General features: G+C 36.1%; 3 protein-coding genes across 5 annotated transcripts; 2 read left to right on the forward strand and 1 right to left on the reverse strand.

Moving 5' to 3' along the window:
* Positions 1-7,111: 7,111 nt before the first annotated feature.
* Positions 7,112-10,200, reverse strand: LOC105777264 (SWI/SNF complex component SNF12 homolog). Of its 2 annotated transcripts, none has more exons than XM_012600419.2 (3): positions 10,041-10,200; positions 8,088-9,682; positions 7,112-7,544 (listed from the first exon to the last, which is right to left on the reverse strand). In XM_012600419.2, exons 2-3 carry the CDS (start codon positions 9,635-9,637, stop codon positions 7,472-7,474), a joined length of 1,623 nt encoding a protein of 540 aa, XP_012455873.1. In that variant the 5' UTR covers positions 9,638-9,682; positions 10,041-10,200; the 3' UTR covers positions 7,112-7,471. The 2 variants fall into 2 exon arrangements, with proteins under 2 accessions (XP_012455873.1, XP_012455874.1); XM_012600420.2 differs by having other exon boundaries at positions 10,061-10,186.
* A 961-nt stretch (positions 10,201-11,161) lies between these two features.
* On the forward strand, positions 11,162-14,190 carry LOC105774928 (triacylglycerol lipase 2). 2 transcript variants are annotated; one of them, XM_052622751.1, is made up of 9 exons: positions 11,162-11,524; positions 11,596-11,715; positions 12,023-12,163; positions 12,245-12,355; positions 12,445-12,588; positions 12,675-12,715; positions 12,917-12,996; positions 13,199-13,294; positions 13,548-13,752. In XM_052622751.1, exons 1-9 carry the CDS (start codon positions 11,342-11,344, stop codon positions 13,577-13,579), a joined length of 948 nt encoding a protein of 315 aa, XP_052478711.1. In that variant the 5' UTR covers positions 11,162-11,341; the 3' UTR covers positions 13,580-13,752. The 2 variants fall into 2 exon arrangements, with proteins under 2 accessions (XP_052478711.1, XP_012452949.1); XM_012597495.2 differs by having other exon boundaries at positions 11,164-11,524; positions 13,611-14,190.
* Positions 14,191-16,497: 2,307 nt separating this feature from the next.
* On the forward strand, positions 16,498-19,647 carry LOC128034121 (acyl-CoA-binding domain-containing protein 5-like). The gene is made up of 6 exons (XM_052622883.1): positions 16,498-16,680; positions 17,503-17,608; positions 17,693-17,793; positions 17,887-17,953; positions 19,027-19,145; positions 19,240-19,647. The coding sequence occupies exons 2-5, from the start codon at positions 17,528-17,530 to the stop codon at positions 19,060-19,062; spliced, it is 285 nt and encodes a 94-aa protein (XP_052478843.1). The 5' UTR covers positions 16,498-16,680; positions 17,503-17,527; the 3' UTR covers positions 19,063-19,145; positions 19,240-19,647.
* The last annotated feature ends 50 nt before the right edge of the window (positions 19,648-19,697 follow it).

Genomic DNA, 19,697 nt, shown 5'->3' on the forward strand with positions numbered 1-19,697 from the left:
GTTTGGTGATTTCGGGACTTTTAGAGCAAGTACAACGATCCTACACGTTGGATGACTGCCTACAGAAAATTATTCAGAGCGTTTTGCAGACTCGAAATAATGATCAAAAGTATTCGTGGGATGGTCGTTTTCTATTCAGAAAAGAGAAGATCGTGGTGGGGAAGGTTTCTCAACTGCGTCGAGAGCTATTTTTTCACTTCCATGCCAGTGCTATTGGGGGTGCACATTACTCAGAAACGGCTTTCGAGTCAACTTTATTAGAAGGGCCTTACTACGGATGTTAAGAGATGGGTTCGCGAATGTGAAATTTGCCAGAGATGCAAAGGTGAATCAGTAGCTTCTTCTGGTCTTCTCCAACCTCTTCCAATACCTAACAGGAATTGGTCTATAATCAGCATGGATTTTATTGAAGGTTTACCTGCATCAAATCGAAAGACTGTTATCTTGGTCGTGGTTGATCACCTGACCAAATATGGTCATTTCCCAGCTTTGAGTCATCCATTCACTGCTAGAGACGTGGCCCAGGAATATTTGGCACAAGTCTACAAGTTGCATGGCATTCCTGACTCTATAATATCGGACAAGGACAAAATTTTCATTAGCAGTTTTTGGCAGGAGTTGTTTAGGAAATCGGGTACTAAGTTGTTGTTATCAACAGCCTATCATCCACAGACGGATGGGCAGACTGAAGTCCTTAACTGCTGTTTGGAGAACTATTTGAGGTGTATGACTGGAGAAACGCCTGCACATTGGTTCAAATGGCTACCTCTCGCAGAGTGGTGGTACAACTCTTCCTATCATTCCACGATTCAACTCACACCATATGAGGCCTTGTACGGACAGCCCCCACCCACACACATGCCTTATTTGGCGGGTGCTTCCCTTGTAGAAGTCGTGGATCGTAGTTTACAAGCTAGGGAAGCTGCTCGGAAACTACTCCAATTTTGTCTCAAGAAGGCTCAATCTCGTATGAAGCATATGGCAGATAAGCACCGATTGGAGAGGAGTTTTCAGGTGGGTGACATGTTTACTTACGCCTGCAACCATATAGGCAACAGACTATTCGGAAGGTTTCCAACCAGAAGTTGTCCCCAAAGTACTATGGCCCTTTTCCTGTGATTAAGAGAGTGGGGGAAGTGGCTTATACTTTACAACTTTCGCAACACTCCCGGATTCACCCTACATTTCATGTTTCTCAATTGAAAAAGCATGTGGGAATGAATCCAACCCAAGATCACTTGCCATTGGTGGATGACCATGGGGCTTTGTTTAAGGAACCATTCCGAATTATCGACAGGAGGATAGTTAAGAAAGGCAGCCAAGCAGTAACGGAAGTTTTAGTAGAATGGGTCAACTCATTTCCGGAAGATGCAACATGGGAAGCTTTCCCAGCAATACAAACTAAATTTCCAAATTTTCAGCCTTGAGGACAAGGCTGTTTTCGAGGAAGGAAGTACTGTTGTAAGCTGAAATGTTAGCTAAAGAATTTTAAAAGCTAAAGTCAAAACGGGGAGTTTAAGGAGTAGTGAAACGGAGCGTTTTGTTATAACAGATTTTGTCCACGTCATTTCTTTCGTTGTAATCTCTTTAAACCTGCATGTTTTGCATGGGAAGCATTATTCAAGGAATTATTCAACAAACATCTCTATCTCTCTCTTTTTTCTCTCTTCTTCTTCAAATCTCTCTCTCTGTTCCCTATTCGTTTTCTCTCCCGCATCACACTCATTGTTAATTGTCTTCTTGATGGAGATAAAATTGGATTCGGTTAGTATGGAAGGTGTTCATATATGATGTGGTTTTCTGTATGATATTGAGGTTGGGGCAGATGGTATACAAGGGGGACTCAATTTAGGTTGGCGTTCGGATGTGACCCTTGATTTGCACAGTTTCTCGCACTTTCATATCAATGTTACTGTTCAAGAATCTGCTGATACTGATCGTTGGCGCTTCACAAGTTTCTATGGGTATCCAGATGCGCGGTTTCGATCAGATGCTTGGAACTTCTTGAGAACTTTGGGGCAGGATCAAAGTCTTCCTTGGTTGGTCTGTAGGGATTTTTAATGAAATCCTTTATTCTTATGAGAAGAGAGGCGAGATGGTTAGAGAGGAACTCCGTATGAAAGAATTTCGAAATGTTCTGTCAAACTAGTTTTTAGAGGATTTGGGTTATGAGTCTGTGGTTCACTTGGGAATGGGGTAATATAGCTACCAATAATATTTGTGAACGACTCGACCGAAGGGTTGCTACTTCAGCTTGGTGGGACCAATTTTCGTCTTTTCCTTTAAGATCATTGACCCATTTTGATTGACACTGATTGACATTTTCGACATCGGATGTGTTCTTTCTGTTTCAAGTCATGGTGGGTTCTTAATGATTCTTGTAAATCTGAGATTCGTCAGCTCTGGGATAGTACTGAGGGTTGTGTTCCCCATCGTTTGGCACTGCTTTGTCAGGGGCTGAAGGGCTGGGCTGCTAGGTTGCAGGGTGGTTGGATTCAGACTTTGCGTGGCAAACTCTAGACTTTTGATATGGTAGATCGAATGGATGATAATTTGATGGAGCTACTGCAAGCTCGTTTGGAGATGAATTTAAAGATTGATAAGACAGAATTGTTTTGGGAACAGAGAACTCGGGCTAATAGACTAAAACTAGGGGATCGAAACACATGTTTTTTCCATCGGTTTGCAATGCAGCGTTGGAGGATTAACAGAGTGCATTGTTTAATTTCGGATGATGATACATTGGTCCGTACAGAGGAGGGGTCATGTGGTGTGGCAACCGACTACTTTCAGCATATATTTACTTTTCAAGGACTAGGGATCCATGAAGTATTCTAAAAGGGGTTGATCTGTGTGTTATTGATGCTATGAATGCCTTGTTTGTGGTGCCTTTTACGTATGACGACATCCACGAGCCATTACAGGCAATGGCTTCGACCAAAACCTCGGGCCTTGATGGGCCCCTGGCGCTGTTCTATCAAAAGTATTGGCATATTGTTGGTCAGGACATTAGTGCTTACTATCTTAATGTTTTACATGGTAGAACGTCTCTGGCTGATACAAATAAAACCAACATTATGCTAATTTCTAAAACTACGAATCCCACACGGATAACTTAGTTCCGCCCTATTAGCCTTTGTTCCGTCCTATATAAGATCATTTCCAAGACCTTGGTCAATAGGTTCCAGTCTGTATTGCACTTGTGTGTGGATAAAGCATAGATCGCTTTTGTTCCGGGTTATTTGATTATGAATAACATTATTTTGGCTTACGAGATTCTTGATAGGTTTGGACATAAGAAAAGGGGTTTGAATTGAAATTTAACCTGAAATTGGATAAGAGCAAGGCCTAAGACCTTGTTCAATGTGATTTTTTAGAAGAAATAATGTTGCGTATGGGGTTTGCACAACCTTGGATCGATCTTATTATGCACTGTGTCAATTCTGTCTTCTATTCGGTTCTTTTGAATGGTGATATGGGTCCTTCTTTTGTTCTGGCCAAAGGACTCTGGCAGGGAGGCCCTCTTAGCTCGTACTTGTTCCTTCTTTGTTGCGAGGATTTGTCTTCCCTTAAGCGATCTGCACTTTGGGATGGTCTAGTTGAGGGGCCAACTATTAGTTTGGGGGTCCTTAAATATCCCATCTATTGTTTGAAGATGAATGCATCCTTTTTTGGCGAGAGACCAATGAGGAGCGTCGGTAATGAAACAGATTTTGTACAACTATGAGCGTTCCTCATATCAATGTGTGAATTTTGACAAGTCATCTATTTTAGTTCGAACGTTAAGGAATCACTCGAGGTCCAGATCATGACCTTTTTAGGGGTTCGTGTTTCTATAGAGCCAGAGCGGTATCTAGGTTTGCCGAATATCATTGGAAGAAATAAAAAGTGGGCGCTTCAGCATTTAAAAGACCGATTGCGGACTAGGATTGATAATTGGTGTATACGACCTTTCTCTCATGGTTGGAAAATAATCTTTATTAGGAGTGTTTTGCAGGCTATTCCCACTTTTGCTATGTCGTGTTCCTTACTTCCCCTTTTTTTTGTTCGGACTTGGAGAGAATTGTTGGTCGATTTTGGTAGAAGAATCATGGTAGGCGTGGGGGATCCATTGGTGTGATTGGTCTTTTTCTATGTAATTCTATGGATTTGGGCAGAATGGGTTTCCGACAGTTAACGCAGTTTAATATTGCTCTTTTGGCCAAGCAAGGTTGGCGTTTATTTAGTAATCCGAAAAATTTAGTTGCGTGTGTTCTTAAATAGAAATATTATATGTGTTGTGATTTTTTGCATTCTGAGTTTGGAACTTACCCTTTTTATTTTTGAAAAAGCATTTTGGTTGTAAAAGATTTGTTGAATTCGGGGTTGAGTTGGCATGTGGGTACGAGCTCTTATATCCGAGTCTGGGATGATACATGGATCCCCGGGCTACAAAATCATGGGGTTCATTCACCTGATCTTTTAGTTGCAGAGTTTATTGACCATGAAAATAGACAATGGAATGATACATCATTTGTAATTGTGCTGGATGACGCTACGGTAGTGAAGGTCCTCTGTGTCCTTCTCGCTCGAAAGGCTCACAATGTTACTTTAGTTTGGGAGAGAAAGTTCGGTGGAGTACTTGGTTCGCAATGTCTATCGCCTACTTTGTTGCTCTCGCTCATCTAGTGCTTATGACATTTACAAGCCTTTATTTACAAAATTATGAAATTTACGACTGCCATCAAAGATTAAAATTACAACTTGACGTATAGTTTCTCTAATATGTACAACAGACGATTGTGTTCTGATGCTTGTTGCCCTCGGTGCTTGGCGGGTGCTGAGACCTTGGAGCATATTTTTCGGTATTGCCCCTCCGTTGCTGGCATTTGGATGGACCTACACGTTTCCAGGCCTAGTGAGCTTTCGAAAACATGCTTACAGGATTGGTAGTATTATATTTTTCATGTTTACACAATTGCAAATTGCAGGAGGGTTGTGTGTGACTTATGATTTATATGGAATGCTCAGAATCGCCATGTCCATGACAGTATAATCATACAGATGCATGTTCTAATTCAGAAGGTTGATTCTTACTTACTAGAACTAGATGTAGCATAGGTGAAGCTTTTCGGGCGCCAGATTGGTGCTGAACGGTTATTGTTATCAGAAATGGTCATGGTACAGTTCTAGGATCGCTGTGTAGAAATTATCTTTGATGCGGCCTTCCACTCCCCTTCCAGCACGTCCTGTGTGGGTATTGTTATTAGAAATAGTCATGGTACAGTTTTGGGATCGCACATGGTGGTCTGTAAACATACCTTTTGCCTTTGCAACTGAGGCCACTGCTTGAACCTATTTTGAGTATCTATTGTTTGAATTTCGAATCGTCTTAAACTTCAGAATGCTACAACCTTAAAAGACCTTTGGGACCAAAATAAGTCACCAACACAATAATTCGTAAATAGTTTGCATTTGTTTGAACGAACATGACCAATTCTTTTTAAATATCTATGAGCAATCCACATAATTTATTTTAATGGATAACACTTTTGCATATGTTCATTTCCATTGCCTTTACATCTATTGACATTTGAACTTAGTGAACTAATTATGTTTACATTAGGAATAAGCAGTTAGTTAGGTATCACTCTTAAGTTGCATGTGAGGTAGTTCTTATACGAGTTTTATGTTTAACTGCTATGTGACTAAATTGTCTGATTTGGTCCAAGAGTCGTCTTTTCTTTGACATGTTTGATGTGTTTGCTTGAGGACAAGAAAATAGTTAAGTGTGAGGGAGTTTGATCTACTATAATTTGATATGACAAATTAAGCTTTCTCAGTATACTTAAGAAGCTTATTCTTGAGCAAAGTATTATGACATTTCAATAAATAATAAAAGAAATTATTGTAAGTCATTATTATATTTTGATATATGAAATATAAATTTTAAATATTGTTAAGAAACTAATTATTTGTAAAATTTTATTTGAATATAAAATTATATTTTAAAATATTAAAATATAACTATTACAAATTCAAATGTATAAGGTTTTATATTGAAATAAATTTCAATAAAAAATTGTATATCAATATAAATATTACATAAAATACATTGAATTATAAATAATGATTAAACACGTTATTTGACTACCATCAAATGTTGGATGTAACACTCTTAATATGAAAACTTAGATTGAATTTTGGAGATAATATATTGAGAGGGACAATAATGTCTTTATGAAATTTAATTATTTAAAAGGCATTTAAGATTTTAAAATAATTTATATTTCATATATCATTATATTAAATTATTTAAATATTATTTATGATTATATTTTAAATATCATCTAAATTTTTAACAACACTATTAAATGCTAAAATTTAGGAAACCCAATTTTATAAAATAATTTTCAAATCAGACTTTTCAAAAACACTTCCTTTACCCTACCAATATTACCTATAATTCATATATAACTAATAACCTCGCGTAATAATAACATGTCATTCTATATAACCACAGTTATTAAACATGTCAGAAATCTGTAATACCAAAAACATTAGTCACTTTGACAATATTAAAATGTTAAATTCCTTTCTTTTGGTGAAAATAAATAAATAGAACAAAATTAGACTCAGTTTTCTATCGCACACCAATTTGACAAACGATTTATTCTTTGTAAGAACTGATGAATTCTTCTAACGAGAGTAGAATTAGAATAACTAGAGGAACCTTTCTGAATTGCAATATAAGCTTCAAGATAGTCTGATTGAATTAAAACTTAATCGAAGCAACAAGTTGTAATAAGCTTCAGACCATCCAAATAAGATTTAAAATTGTAACCCTAATGGTAACTCTTTAAGTTCATTTAATTTTGCTATTTCAAACTATCACTTGTTATTTCCGTATATTACTAAAAAAAACAATTAATAAATTCAACTACTATTGTTTGTGTTAAATTGTCATGCACTGATTAAAGGGAGACCAAGGCATGCTGGTCCAAACTCTTCATGAGGATTTTTCTTGACTTGCTAGTACACAACATTTTTTTCAGGCATTGATGTAAGGATCTCTCTCTTAAGGACCCTTAAAATACATGAAAGAGCTTTTAGAAATTTGGACACACCCACATTTGAGACACATAACAACATCTGATACTCGTATCCTAAATCAAGGTATGATTATCCTGGAGTGTACCATATATAAATTACAAATTGAACTAAATAAAACTATCATGCTAATTTCTATTTTTTTTTTCGTTTAAAAAAGTTTGACGATAACCATGCCTAAACAAGCTACTTCCTGTTCTACATCCCTCTCTAAATCCTCATCCAACAACATTGTAATTCTACTTCCACTAAAGGACTGGTCTACAGTTCAGTTGATACATGATTCAAATCAAAGAAAAACCTAGCAAGCCATCGATACCTTCGGAACCATGATTCATGTTCTTCCTGGAGCATCACTTTCCACTAGGTGGCTTTGCATGATTCATATGCTTCCTGGAGCATCACTTCCAGCAGGTGGCTTGCGATTCAGATAGCGGATCACGGCATCCTCAACCCTGTTAGAACCACCAAAAATGAACTTGATTATGTCTTTCATAGTTTTTCGGAAATTCTATTATCACCTTTATTGTTATCATTAGGTTCTTAGACTGCAAACAGATTTATCTTTCTCAAATACTGCAAGAGTTGTCACGTGTCAATCAAAAGATTTTAAGATTAAGTCTCGAAGCTTAAACAAGATGCAGGCGTGAATGAAGTAAAACATGATGATCCGCCACCCGCTTGTCTATTGTTTCACATATGAGCTCTAGCAAAGAACAAAAAATCTCAAGTAATAACAGTACTCACCACTCGGCGATGAGAGGGAAGAATTGGTAAACAGTTTAGACAAGGCACAAGCAAATATGATAGAAGGGTCAATCAAAGACTCAGGTTTCTACCAAATCATTTTGAATTCAAGAATCAAGATAGTATCAGTAGCAATGGCTGCATGTCTGAAGTGATAGGCTAGGCCGCTACAGTTCCTAACTAGAGCTAAATGATACATAACAACAGTACCTGCAAGTCAGTAACAAAACAGAAAAAAAAAAAGAGCTTACCAAGATTGGTTAAAGAAATCTGATCGCCGCTCTTTTTCAGCACTTCGACTAGGTTCTCCAGCTACCATTTTCAGATCCTGGCTCTGAGACTGAACTAAAGCATTTATAAATTCTACTGGAGATTGACTGAATCCTAGGAAGAATGCACGTCTTCTACAGTGGTCATGAATTTTCCTTATGGTAGCACAGATTGCTTCATCACAAGCATCAATCTCTTTGCTCTTCTCTCCATTTGCCAACAGAGCAGACAATTCCCTCTGTATAGGAAAGGGCACATCAACTACCACATCATAGCATGCATTTCCAGCAGGACTATTCCCGGAAAGCTTGATTTTATGCTCCAAATGTATGGGTGGTGGTGGAGACAAATGCTGCGATATCTTCTGTGAAACCATGGTAAATTTCACTCTGTCTTCCCCAAAAACTTTCTGAAGCTGTGCATCACAATTAAAAAAGGACGGATCGTATGGGTTCTGAAGTTTTCTAGCCTTCACATAATGCCAAATTGCAGCTAAAATTCTGGGGCGCGTATCAACCTCAATGCCAAGGACTTCCATTAAAGCTGAAGAAAGCTTAAACTTTTCAGGTACATAATTCATTTCCAACCTTATATTCACAGTGAATTCCTTTTCCCCTTTTCTCTTCACCTCAAAACCTTCTTGTGGTGTGGGAGATCGAGCATGTTCCCATATAATGATATGATTATCTGGATATAATCTCTGGTCCAAAGAGATAGTCACTCTTTTGAAGAAAGACGAAAATTTCGGGTAAAAGGGGTTTGTTTTATTAACAAACCCAGGCTGATCTGGATCTATCCCCTCTTCCAAGATCCTCCCAATAATTTTAAGGGTCCACATAGGGGGCTCTGCGTTAGGCTTCTTTGGAATTGTCTGAAGCTGATTAGCAAATGTATTGAAAACATATATTCGAAGAGTTTTCTGAACACTAGGAGGGTTTTTAAGTGCTTCTTGGATGTCAACTTTTTTCCGAGCAACCGCGGCATCAACACGTGTCTCAAGGTCAAGAAGCTGGGTATACAAAGCAGATTCGGGAAGAATTGCAGCCACTCTTTCTTGTAACTGTTTGTCAGGAAGCTTCTGCTTCTTTCTTCGCGCGGCAGGTGTAAGTTCCATCATTCTCAAAGGGGACATTGTGTTTGTCATCGGAACACCAGGAGGACGCATAGGGGGCCTTTGAAAGATCCTCTTCACACTTGCACTGCCAGGAGTAGAAAAAGATGGCGAAGACGAACCTATATTACCAATGCCAGCATTTTGAGCTTGGTTAAGGGACAAACTTTGAGCTTGAAGTTGTGCTTGGAACTGGGCATGAGCTACCTGCCCTTGAGCTTGAGCAAGGGCCTGAGCTTTTGACTGAGCCAATGCAAGGGCCTGAGCTTGGGATAGCTGAAACTGAGCTTGAAAACCAGCACTAAGTTGTGCTTGTGCTTGTGCTTGCGAGAATACAGGGTTTCCAGGCATCCCCGCATTACTGAAGGGAGACGAAGACGCTCCAAGGCTCTTGGGGGGATTATTGTTGTTCATGGACATCCCAAATCTAGTTCACTTAGGCGAAATATCAAACACCTATCAAGCCTAAAGCATTCAGAACAAGTAAATCCCGAGCTAACTCAGCAAATTCCCAATAATAAAAAGCACCAAAATAAGCAAAATTTTCCTTCAAAATCGAACCTTTAGAAGTTGAACCCTAAAGGGTACCTACACCCCCAAAAGGCCCTAATTTTTGCAAAAGCCACAAAGACACAGAATTCGAACCAAATCTTACCAAAAAAATTGAGGAAATGAAGGGAAAATAAAGATAAAAAGTGCGCGAAACAAAGAACTCCAATTTTACAAAATTAGATAAAGGGGAGAAAGGTGGAAGTAAAAGAGAGGAATTAAGAGGGAACGAACAACGTAACAAATAAAAAGGAAAAAAAGAAGAAGAAAAAACCTTCTGTGCAATAGTCTTACGAAAGATTGAAGAGATTTGGAAGGTATAGGCTTTTGCGGTTTTGGCTTCTCTTCCAGCAAACCAAGACTTTGAGTTATAGAGAGAGAAAACGAAAAACAGACTTCGCTATCGCTGCTTCGTTTGCTACTCTTCTCTCTCTCTCTATACCATTTACCAGCAACAAAGCCCCGACCGACCCGTATCCGATGCAAAAGGACCGGGCTTCTTCATTATTATGGATCGGGTTAGTTACAACACATTAAATTTTTTTTACATAAGATATGCCGTTAATAGTAACCTTCTACATTATCAGGTATTTGTCTAAGCTAGAATATTTTTTGAATAAAATTATTATACTTCAAAAATACGAAGCCTAGATTTAAAATTTAATGCGCTAACTCAACTTAGCGTGATTTGTTTTTAAGTTTATAATATATATTAATTATATATATATTACATAATTTATTACACATAAAAATTAAATTATAGTAATATATAATACTATATTCTTTAATGAAAATTTTGAGATTAAATTAGAATTAATTTAAGTAAAATTCTCCGATCTATTATTATATATTTAAAATTATAATTTTCTTTCTTTTTTGTGAATTACAGGAAGAGAGAAAAGACGTGATTCGAACCCAAATCACACTTAATTTTATAAGATTTTACAACACATATAATTTTATTACATCTTAATTTTATAAAATTTAACATGATATACAACTTTTTCTTTTTGTAAAATTCGGGTTTCACACCAACGAGGCAGGATTGAGAAAATCATTTCGGGGAGTTAGTGGTAATATATTAAATAAGGTTTGGGATGAGGTAAGTTTGGATATTTATTGAAAATTTGGATTAGGGTTGACAAAAAATTATCCTAACCAGTCACGTTGCACATTATAAGTTGAAAAAATCCCTAGGGGAGAGGGAGATGGTTTCTTTGATAGATGCATGGAACGGCTACCGAATGTAATAATTCACCGATTCTGCTCTGTTTCACAAAATGAATAATTCACTAATAAATCTAAATGATAAATTTTCTTTTTAAAAGAAATGCTTCATCTCTGGTCCCACTTTCGCTTCCCTTCTCACAGGAAATATTGTAAAAAGCCCCCATATTTTAAGCCTGGAAATCTTAGTTGACAGTTCCAAGTGCAAGGAATTATATACATAAAAGAAAACCAGTAACCTTTTTCCCTCTCCTTCTGCTTCTTTATCTTCTTCCTTTGTCTTTATATATAATTGTATAGCCATTGATTTTAGCCTCAAAGAAATACCCAAAAAAGAACTAGCAAGCTATGGCTCCTACTGAGCTCTTACGTTTGGCCTCCTTGAGCTTATTACTGGCCTTGGTGGTCCAGCCTCATGAAGCATATGGCTCGACCCGTGGCTCGTTCCTCAGCAATGATGGTTCAGCAGCAGTCAGTGGGATATGCGCCACCTCGGTGACTATCCATGGTTACAAATGCCAAGAACATGAAGTATGAACAACATTGATACAAAGTTTTCGGTTGGTGTTACTTTTTGATTAATTAATTAACTGTTTTTGCAGGTGAAAACAAAAGATGGATATATCCTTAGCATGCAAAGAATTCCAGAGCGACGTTTTGAAGGGAACGGTAATGCTGGAACCAAGAAGCAGCCTATACTCATACAACATGGTGTCCTTGTGGTGAGTCCTCCACCCAATATTCAAGTATCTTGAATTGAGTTTAATATCAAAACAAAGGTAGTCTTTGGGTGGGAAGGGAAAAATGGATGAGTAAATTAAAAAGTTAAAAGGCTCAAATAAAGAAGAACATGTGCCGTGCACTCAATTTGTCGACCCAAGACGACACTTTAATTCGCCCCATTCAAGGATAACTTTTTTAAAATTTAAAGAAAAGATTAGGCTTGATTTACGCACCGAAACTGATGATGGCATGAAACAGGCCACGTTTAGATGCATGACTATTGTGTTATTTGGGTTGGTTTGTCAGGATGGAATGACATGGCTCCTGAATTCACCACAACAAAATCTACCAATGATTTTGGCTGATAATGGATTCGATGTCTGGATTGCCAACACCAGAGGCACCAGATTCTGCAGAAAACATGTTTCCCTTGATTCCGCCCAGCCGGTTTTCCTCTTTCCTTTCCTGTTTTTTTCATCTGTAATAAAAATGTCAAAAAAACTTAAAACTGATTGTTGAAAGTGGCAGGAGTTCTGGAATTGGTCGTGGGATGAACTGGTGAGTTTCGATCTACCAGCTGTTTTTGATTTTGTCTTCAACCAGACGCAGCAGAAGATTCATTACATTGGTCATTCCCTGGTGAGATGTCCCACTTTTTTATTTGTCTTCAAATACAACATTCAGCATGAACAACAATACGAATATAATGGGGACATTGTGATTGACAGGGAACTCTTATAGGTCTGGCATCATTCTCAGAGGGGCATCAGGCAGACACGCTGAAATCCGCAGCGTTTCTAAGCCCGATCGCATACTTGAGCCACATGAATACTGCACTTGGCATGGTTGCCGCTAAAGCCTTTGTTGGTGAGGTCCGTAAGTAAGGAACACTCTCTTCATTCAACATTTAACAACACTATACTAATGTTTTAAACATTTCATTGGTTTTGGCAAGCAGATCACTACTTGGTTCGGAGTAGCTGAATTCAATCCAAAAGGGTGAGAATCAATAGCTCAAAACCTGTTTTTTTTTCTCAGGGACTAAACCCTCATTCTAACTATGTTTAACGATTTAAAATAAGGGTGGGAACATAAGATTACGGCTACAATAGCATCAGTTATGTTCACAAACACAACCCAACCGAAAACGATTTCATGTGAATCAAGAGCTTAGATCCTGTTTTTCTCTGCTCTTGACAGACAGAAGGCATCAGCTTTTCTCAAGCGTTTATGCAATTACCCTGGGGTTGACTGCTATGACCTGTTAACTGCTATTACTGGTACTAAATCCATGCTCAACTTCTTCAATCTTAATGCTTGCAATACCGGATACACAGCTTTCCTATGTTACTCGAACTCGGATGTAACTAATATATTTGTAGATTATAAGATTCATTATTTGACTACAATCAAATCAATGCATAGGAATAGAATTAGTTGTGATAAAATATGCTGAATTCATTTTGTTATTGTAAATTCAAGGAAAAAATTGCTGTCTCAATTTTTCAACCGTTGATCTTTTCATAAAGAATGAGCCTCAATCCACAGCAACCAAAAACATGGTTCACTTGGCACAGAGTGAGTCTATGAAACCCAACTCTCCTTGTAGCATTTCCTCCATGTTGTTTGCGTACGTGAAACTCGGGTTCTAGAACGTATCTCTTACATTGTCTTCGGGATTTGCTGTCGTCCTCATGTACGTATAGTCCTTTTCAGACTTACTTAAGAGCTTAATAAGCGTACGCTAGAGTAACGATCAAATCCCGATACGTAATGTCCTGGAACCCGGTTTTTCCATCATCTATATGATGATGTTAGATATGTGTTCTAGCCTTTCAGAATTGTCATAAACGAGACTTGTAAATGACTAAAGAGTAGGAGATGAAAGTTACAGCTGTTCGAGACGGAGTTATAGCGAAATACAACTACGGCAGACCGGACTATAACCGGATGCACTACGGAGAAGCCAAGCCACCAGTTTACAACATCTCCGCAATCCCACGAAACCTTCCCATCTTCATCAGCTACGGCGGCCAAGACGCTCTTTCAGATGTTAAAGATGTTCTACTATTGCTGGACAGCCTCAAGTTCCATGATGAGGACAAGCTCATGGTTCAGTTCATCAAAGATTACGCCCATGCCGATTTCATCATGGGAACCAACGCCAAGGATATTGTATACAATCAAGTCCTTCGGTTCTTCAAAAATCAACAATGATACGTTTTGCACAATCTAGTCTGATCGGATTTTCTGAACCAGCTGCTTCTATTATCTGTTTGGTAATAAAACCAAGCAGATTCTATGTATCAATCTGTACTAAACAGGCATCGGTCAAAATGTGGACAAACCTCGCAATGTCTCCATTTAACAAAACTCGAACTCGAAATTTTATTCAAATGTATTTAACTGCTTGCCACTGTACTAAACAGGCATCGGTCAAAAATTAAATTATGATTTTAGTTTTTTGGGTTTAATTCTTCTATTTTAATTTCGTATTATTTAATTTCTTTAATTTTATAATATTATTAATTAATCTAAATAGTTATATGGGTAAACTATTACAATAGCCACTTTTGTTTACTTTAGATTACATTTCAGTCACTTATGTTTGAAATATTACGTTTTAGTCACTTACATTATCGTGTTGTAACATTTTAGTCACTGAGCCGTTAATTGCCTTTAACGGTGTAATTGTAAGTTGACCTGGCACGTTAAATTATCATTTCAAATAAGAATTTTAGGTTAATTTATACAATTGGTCCTCATTTTTTTTCATTTTAAACAATTTAATTTTTTTTCTTTTATGTTTTTTTAACTTTCTTTTTTTTTTTTCATTCTCTTCTATTTCTCCCTCTGTTTTCCTCCCTTCCCCATTTCTTTTAACATAATCTTTCTATGTTTGCCATTTGTTAAAACTAGTCCTTATACTTTTATTATTATTTTTTGAACAATTTAATTTTTTCGAGTGAGGCAAGCTTGCAGACTAGTTTTAATAAATGGAAAATATAGAAACACTATTTAAAAGAAATAGAGAAGGAGGAAAACAGAGGGAGAAGCAAAAGCAAAATGGAAAATAAATTAAAAAAGTTAAAAGAATATAAAAGAAAAAATTAAATTGCTCAAAATAAAAAAATATATATAGGGACTAATTGTAGAATTTAACCTAAAATTTTCGTTTAAAATGACGATTTAACATATCGGTCAACTTACTATTACACCGTTAACGGTAATTAATGGCTAAATGACTAGAATGTTACAACACGATAATGAAAATGACTAAACGTAACATTTCAAACATAAGTGACTAAAATGTAACTTGAGACAAACAAAAATAACTATTTTGATAGTTTATCCTAGTTATATTGATAACTATTTTAGATAAATGTTAACTAGTTTTAGTTCTTTTTCTTATTGTTTAACTAGTTTTCTATGCTGTGTGATGCAAGGGTTAATATTGCATTTTATAAAACTATTATTATTTGAATAAGGAGGTATTAATTAAAATATTAATGATATAATATTCAAGAGATATAAACAACTTAAAGAATATACTTAAATTTAAAGTATAAAATAATATTTTAAAAAATAAAATGCAGGCAAATAATTTTAGTTGAAAATTTCAATAACATATAATCAAGCATTTTTGTTTCCTTTAGTCTAGTCAACAAATAAAATTTAAAAGATATATTATTAAAACATTAATATAAAGTAGTATTCTAAAAAATTTATTTTGAATGTTTTAACTTAAATTCAAATTTATATTGTAAGAAGTAAATATTTTTAAAATATCCGTGAGAAGATCACTATGTATTAAATGGTTTTCTTACTTGTGTCATACACGAACCTGTTGTATGTATAAATTATTTAAAATATAATATATAGTTCGCTTTTAAAATTATTGTTGTATAGTTTTTTCTATTTGTATTACTTACAGTAATTGAAAGCTTTCTTCTCTGATCCCGAACATTGATCATCAGACCAACTTGAATGTAAGATATGTTATTCTACTCGCCAATAGATATTGATCTACCGTATTAATCATTGAATCGTTGATGAAACTTGCTAGTCAAACTTAAAAAGAAAATTTAACAGTCCAATTATTTAAATTAAAACTTTTGAATAGTTTAGTGATTTAAATGAAAATTTTAAATAACTCGATAACCATTTTATAATTTTGAAGTTAAAATGATCAATTTAGTAATATTAGGTGTACTTTACCGCAAACTATTTTAACAAAATTTTTATTTTTTTCTTCTTGTTTAATATTCATTTTCCTACTTTTAACGAATTTTTTTTGGGTCCTTTTCTTAGTGTTTAATATTCCTGTTTTTACTTTTAATAATTAGGGTAAATTATATTGAAGGAGATTAAATTATTAATAAATTTACGTTTTAGCTACTCAACTTTAAAACATTAAAAAATAATCACAAAACTATTCTAAAAATTTCATTTAAACCTCTCACGAATCGAAAGTTTGTTGATCATATAAAGCTGAATCACCAAACTTAAACTAACTAAGGAGGCGTTTGGTTGGGGGAATGCATGCGTATTCCCCCCTATGCAGCGGGCCCACTACCAAACGGCTGTTTGGTTCGCTGTATTCGGATTCCCCTGAATCGGTTACTGGCCTATTACCCTTATTGCGCGTAACAGGCATTACGCTCCCTCAGCGCCTATTGGCTATTCCGCCCCCTTTTCATCTTTTGTTTTCCATTTTCTACCCTCATCATAAAGCTTCCATTTTCTGCCCGATTCTCCCACGTTTTCTTGCACAGGTAATTTCTTTTCCCTTCCACTCACTCTGCCATCGGTTCTTGTTCATCGTTCCTTTTATTTTCTTCATTTTATCAAGAACGAAAAACCGATTTGTGGAGGTATTTTCACTGTTCCCTTAAAATCGATTTCCCTTTTCTTTCCAGAGGTATTTTAGCAGCTCGCACTCTTCCCCGATTTCCTCATTACAGGTTAGTTTTCTTTTGGCTCAAATCGCCAATATTTGTTTCTTTTGTCAGATAATTTTGGGCTTTTCTTTGATGCATGTTCGATTGACAAAATTGTTCAATCCTTAAGCTAAATAGTTTTATGGGTTGCGTTGTGATTGAAGAATATTTGTTTCCTGAAGCGAAATAGTTTTATGGGTTGCGTTGTGATTGAAAAATTGTTCAATCCTTAAGCTAAAACTGTTTGTATTGCAATATTTGTTTCGGTTCTTGTTTATTACAGAGAATTGAAGGAAAAAAAATTGACATGCTTTTGCATTGTGATTGTGCTCTTATCTCGTTTTCTGGGTTTGCCTTGTTTTTTATATGTTTTTTGTTCCAAAAGTTTTGCCTTTTTCCATATCTTTTACCAGTATTGATTGATTGTTCTTGGAATTTCACTTATTGCGTGTACCAAATTCTGGATTTTTGTGTGTTTATATCTGTTGGTTAATGGGGTTTTCGTTGGTTCGTTTGATACTGATTCAGATATTAGCTTCTTGCTGTTAGTGACTAGAAGATGAAACTGGAAATTGTTGCAACTGTTTTGCTATTGTTCTTGATTTGTTCTGGTTCCTGCTTGTTTTGGGGATTATTAATTGAAAGTATAGTAGGATATAGTTCTGTTCTTCTTTAGATTTTGAAATCAAATGCTGGATATTGGATGACTGACACAAACATGGAATTATTACCATAGGAAAATGTCTAAAAGTCAAAACAACTGAAGTGTTTTACCATGCTGTTAGAATCATGTGATTGCTAATCAAGTTGTTTCGGATTCCATAACTATTGCTTGCATTGTGCAAGGAATGCTTGGCAAAAGCTGGGGAACATGAGTCCAGAGGCGGCTATGGAGCAGTATGTTGCCCTTGTTTCAGATAAAGTTCCGGGGTGGACGAAAGATACTTCCGATGTGAGTCTCCTGTAGGCTTTGTTTGATTTCTTTGGTGACTTCTTTTACCGAGAATATTTTGGATTGACACGAATATTTGTATAGGGAGGGCGGAAATTAGAATCTGCAGACCAAGGCGTTGTTGGTTCTGTGGCTCCTGATATAGATTCATTTCCAGATAAGCAGGCCATTTTTATGCATGAAAGGTGGTTTGATATTGGCAATCCTCTATTATCTTTTCACTAATGTCATTATTTATCATACTGAAAATGTTGAGCCACTTGTTTCATGTCCTGCAGGAATGCAGACTCGAATACTGCTCCAGCAGGTGGTGACATAACTGAGAGCGTAAGCCTTGAGAAGCAGGTATATATTTCATTTCGCCTCCTCCCTTTGGAACGTATGTAGAATGAAAAGGACACTAGAGGACCTAAATGTCTCGAGATTTATGGTCATATATAAAAAATACGTAAAACACCGAGCTCTTAAGGAGGACACTAGAGGACCTAAATGTCTCGAGAATATTGTCTTTTTATATATATATTTGATGGTTTGAAATTATTTATATCAAATGATGTTAAGATGTTTTTAATTACTTGGAAATTTGATGGGCATGATCTGCTTGAATAATTTTTCTTGAAGTACCCATGTCCAGCACTTGTGTCCAACATACTGACTTTATAGCTCAATTCACATGTTTTCTGTTGCCTTAGACCTTGTCATGCTACTTCTAGCAACAGAGTGCTACTTTATTATCTATGTTTAGATAATTATACATAGAATGTATAAGTTTAGATTATTATACATAGAATGTCCTAATAAAGATATCAAGAATTTCACATTACACTTTATGCACAAATCTGAGTGTTGGTTATCTAATTGAGCATTGAAATGCATAGCTATTTATGGTCACTTGCACTTGTTTTCCCCTCCATTTGAGGTTTGCATTTTCTTTGAGACCATAATGTAGTTAGAAATAAATAAAAAACAATCACTGTCTTTTACAGCAACTTCTGTAATCCTTTGGCTGAAACTCATGAACTATTCAGAGATGTGAAACTGTCAAGTTGTATACGATCAGAATTTGATGCATGTCTGTGTGTGTATGTATTGTTTGATTGTATAATTTGGAAAGAGTGAAAATGTAGCTATGCCATGTTCTATATTCTTCTTATTTCAGGGGCTATAGATTTAAGCAATTAATTGAACTTAATTTTAAAGCACAAGTTACAAACATAACTGGTAGGCATGTGTTCTGTTTTGATGTGTTCTGTTTTGATGTGTTCTGTTTGAATGTGTTCTGTTTTGATGTTCTGTTTTGATGTTGTCAATATTTCTATCAGAAGCATATGTTCTGTCATCCAGCTTTAATTCTAGTTTATTCTTGTGCTTTTCCTTTGCTACATGGAACTTAAGTAGGTTACAATAATTTTTAATAGGTACATTGTGAAGTAAGAGGGAGTCTTGAACCTTGAGATGTGGGGAAACCTTGAGATCAATTGAATGTGGGGAAGAATTGGAAGTTCCACCAAGAGAAGTAATCAAATTGGGTGCTCAGGTAATGCTAATCTGGCTACAAATTTAACTTGCTGGGACCTTTCCTGTTTGATTTCTTATGAGCTACTAACTCATTCAACTTCTTTCTACATTAGGCTGTTGTTGAGTTCATGGCTAATCTCGTTGCCAAGAGGGATACCAAGGCAGCACCACCAAAGAAGGAGAAAGGTTTTTGGTTCAGGATTTGCTCGATTTGTTGGCCGTTCCGGACCGCAAATATGGACGACAACATGTAACCAATGAATTACTACTACAGTTTTTTCTTTTTAGCCCATTGTATATATCTCAAAAATGTTTTGGTTTCTTGTCAAAATGTGTGTGTGTGTTTTCTTATGCCAGTTCCATTACTTTGTAAATTATTTGTGAGATTGGTGAGCTTTTCTGCAAAGTTCAAAATCCTGATTGCTTGCAAGTGTTTTCAGATTCAAGTGAAGTGAAAAACCTACAATTGTAAATCTTTTGGCATCTATTCTATAGCATCCAAATTCTACTTTTAGTATAAATTTTGCTTCTAAATGCATTTGTCCTATGTATTGCTGTTATACAAAGGAAC

This window comes from Gossypium raimondii, chromosome 10 (assembly GCF_025698545.1).
Source record: "Gossypium raimondii isolate GPD5lz chromosome 10, ASM2569854v1, whole genome shotgun sequence".
NCBI classification, from domain to species: domain Eukaryota; kingdom Viridiplantae; phylum Streptophyta; class Magnoliopsida; order Malvales; family Malvaceae; genus Gossypium; species Gossypium raimondii.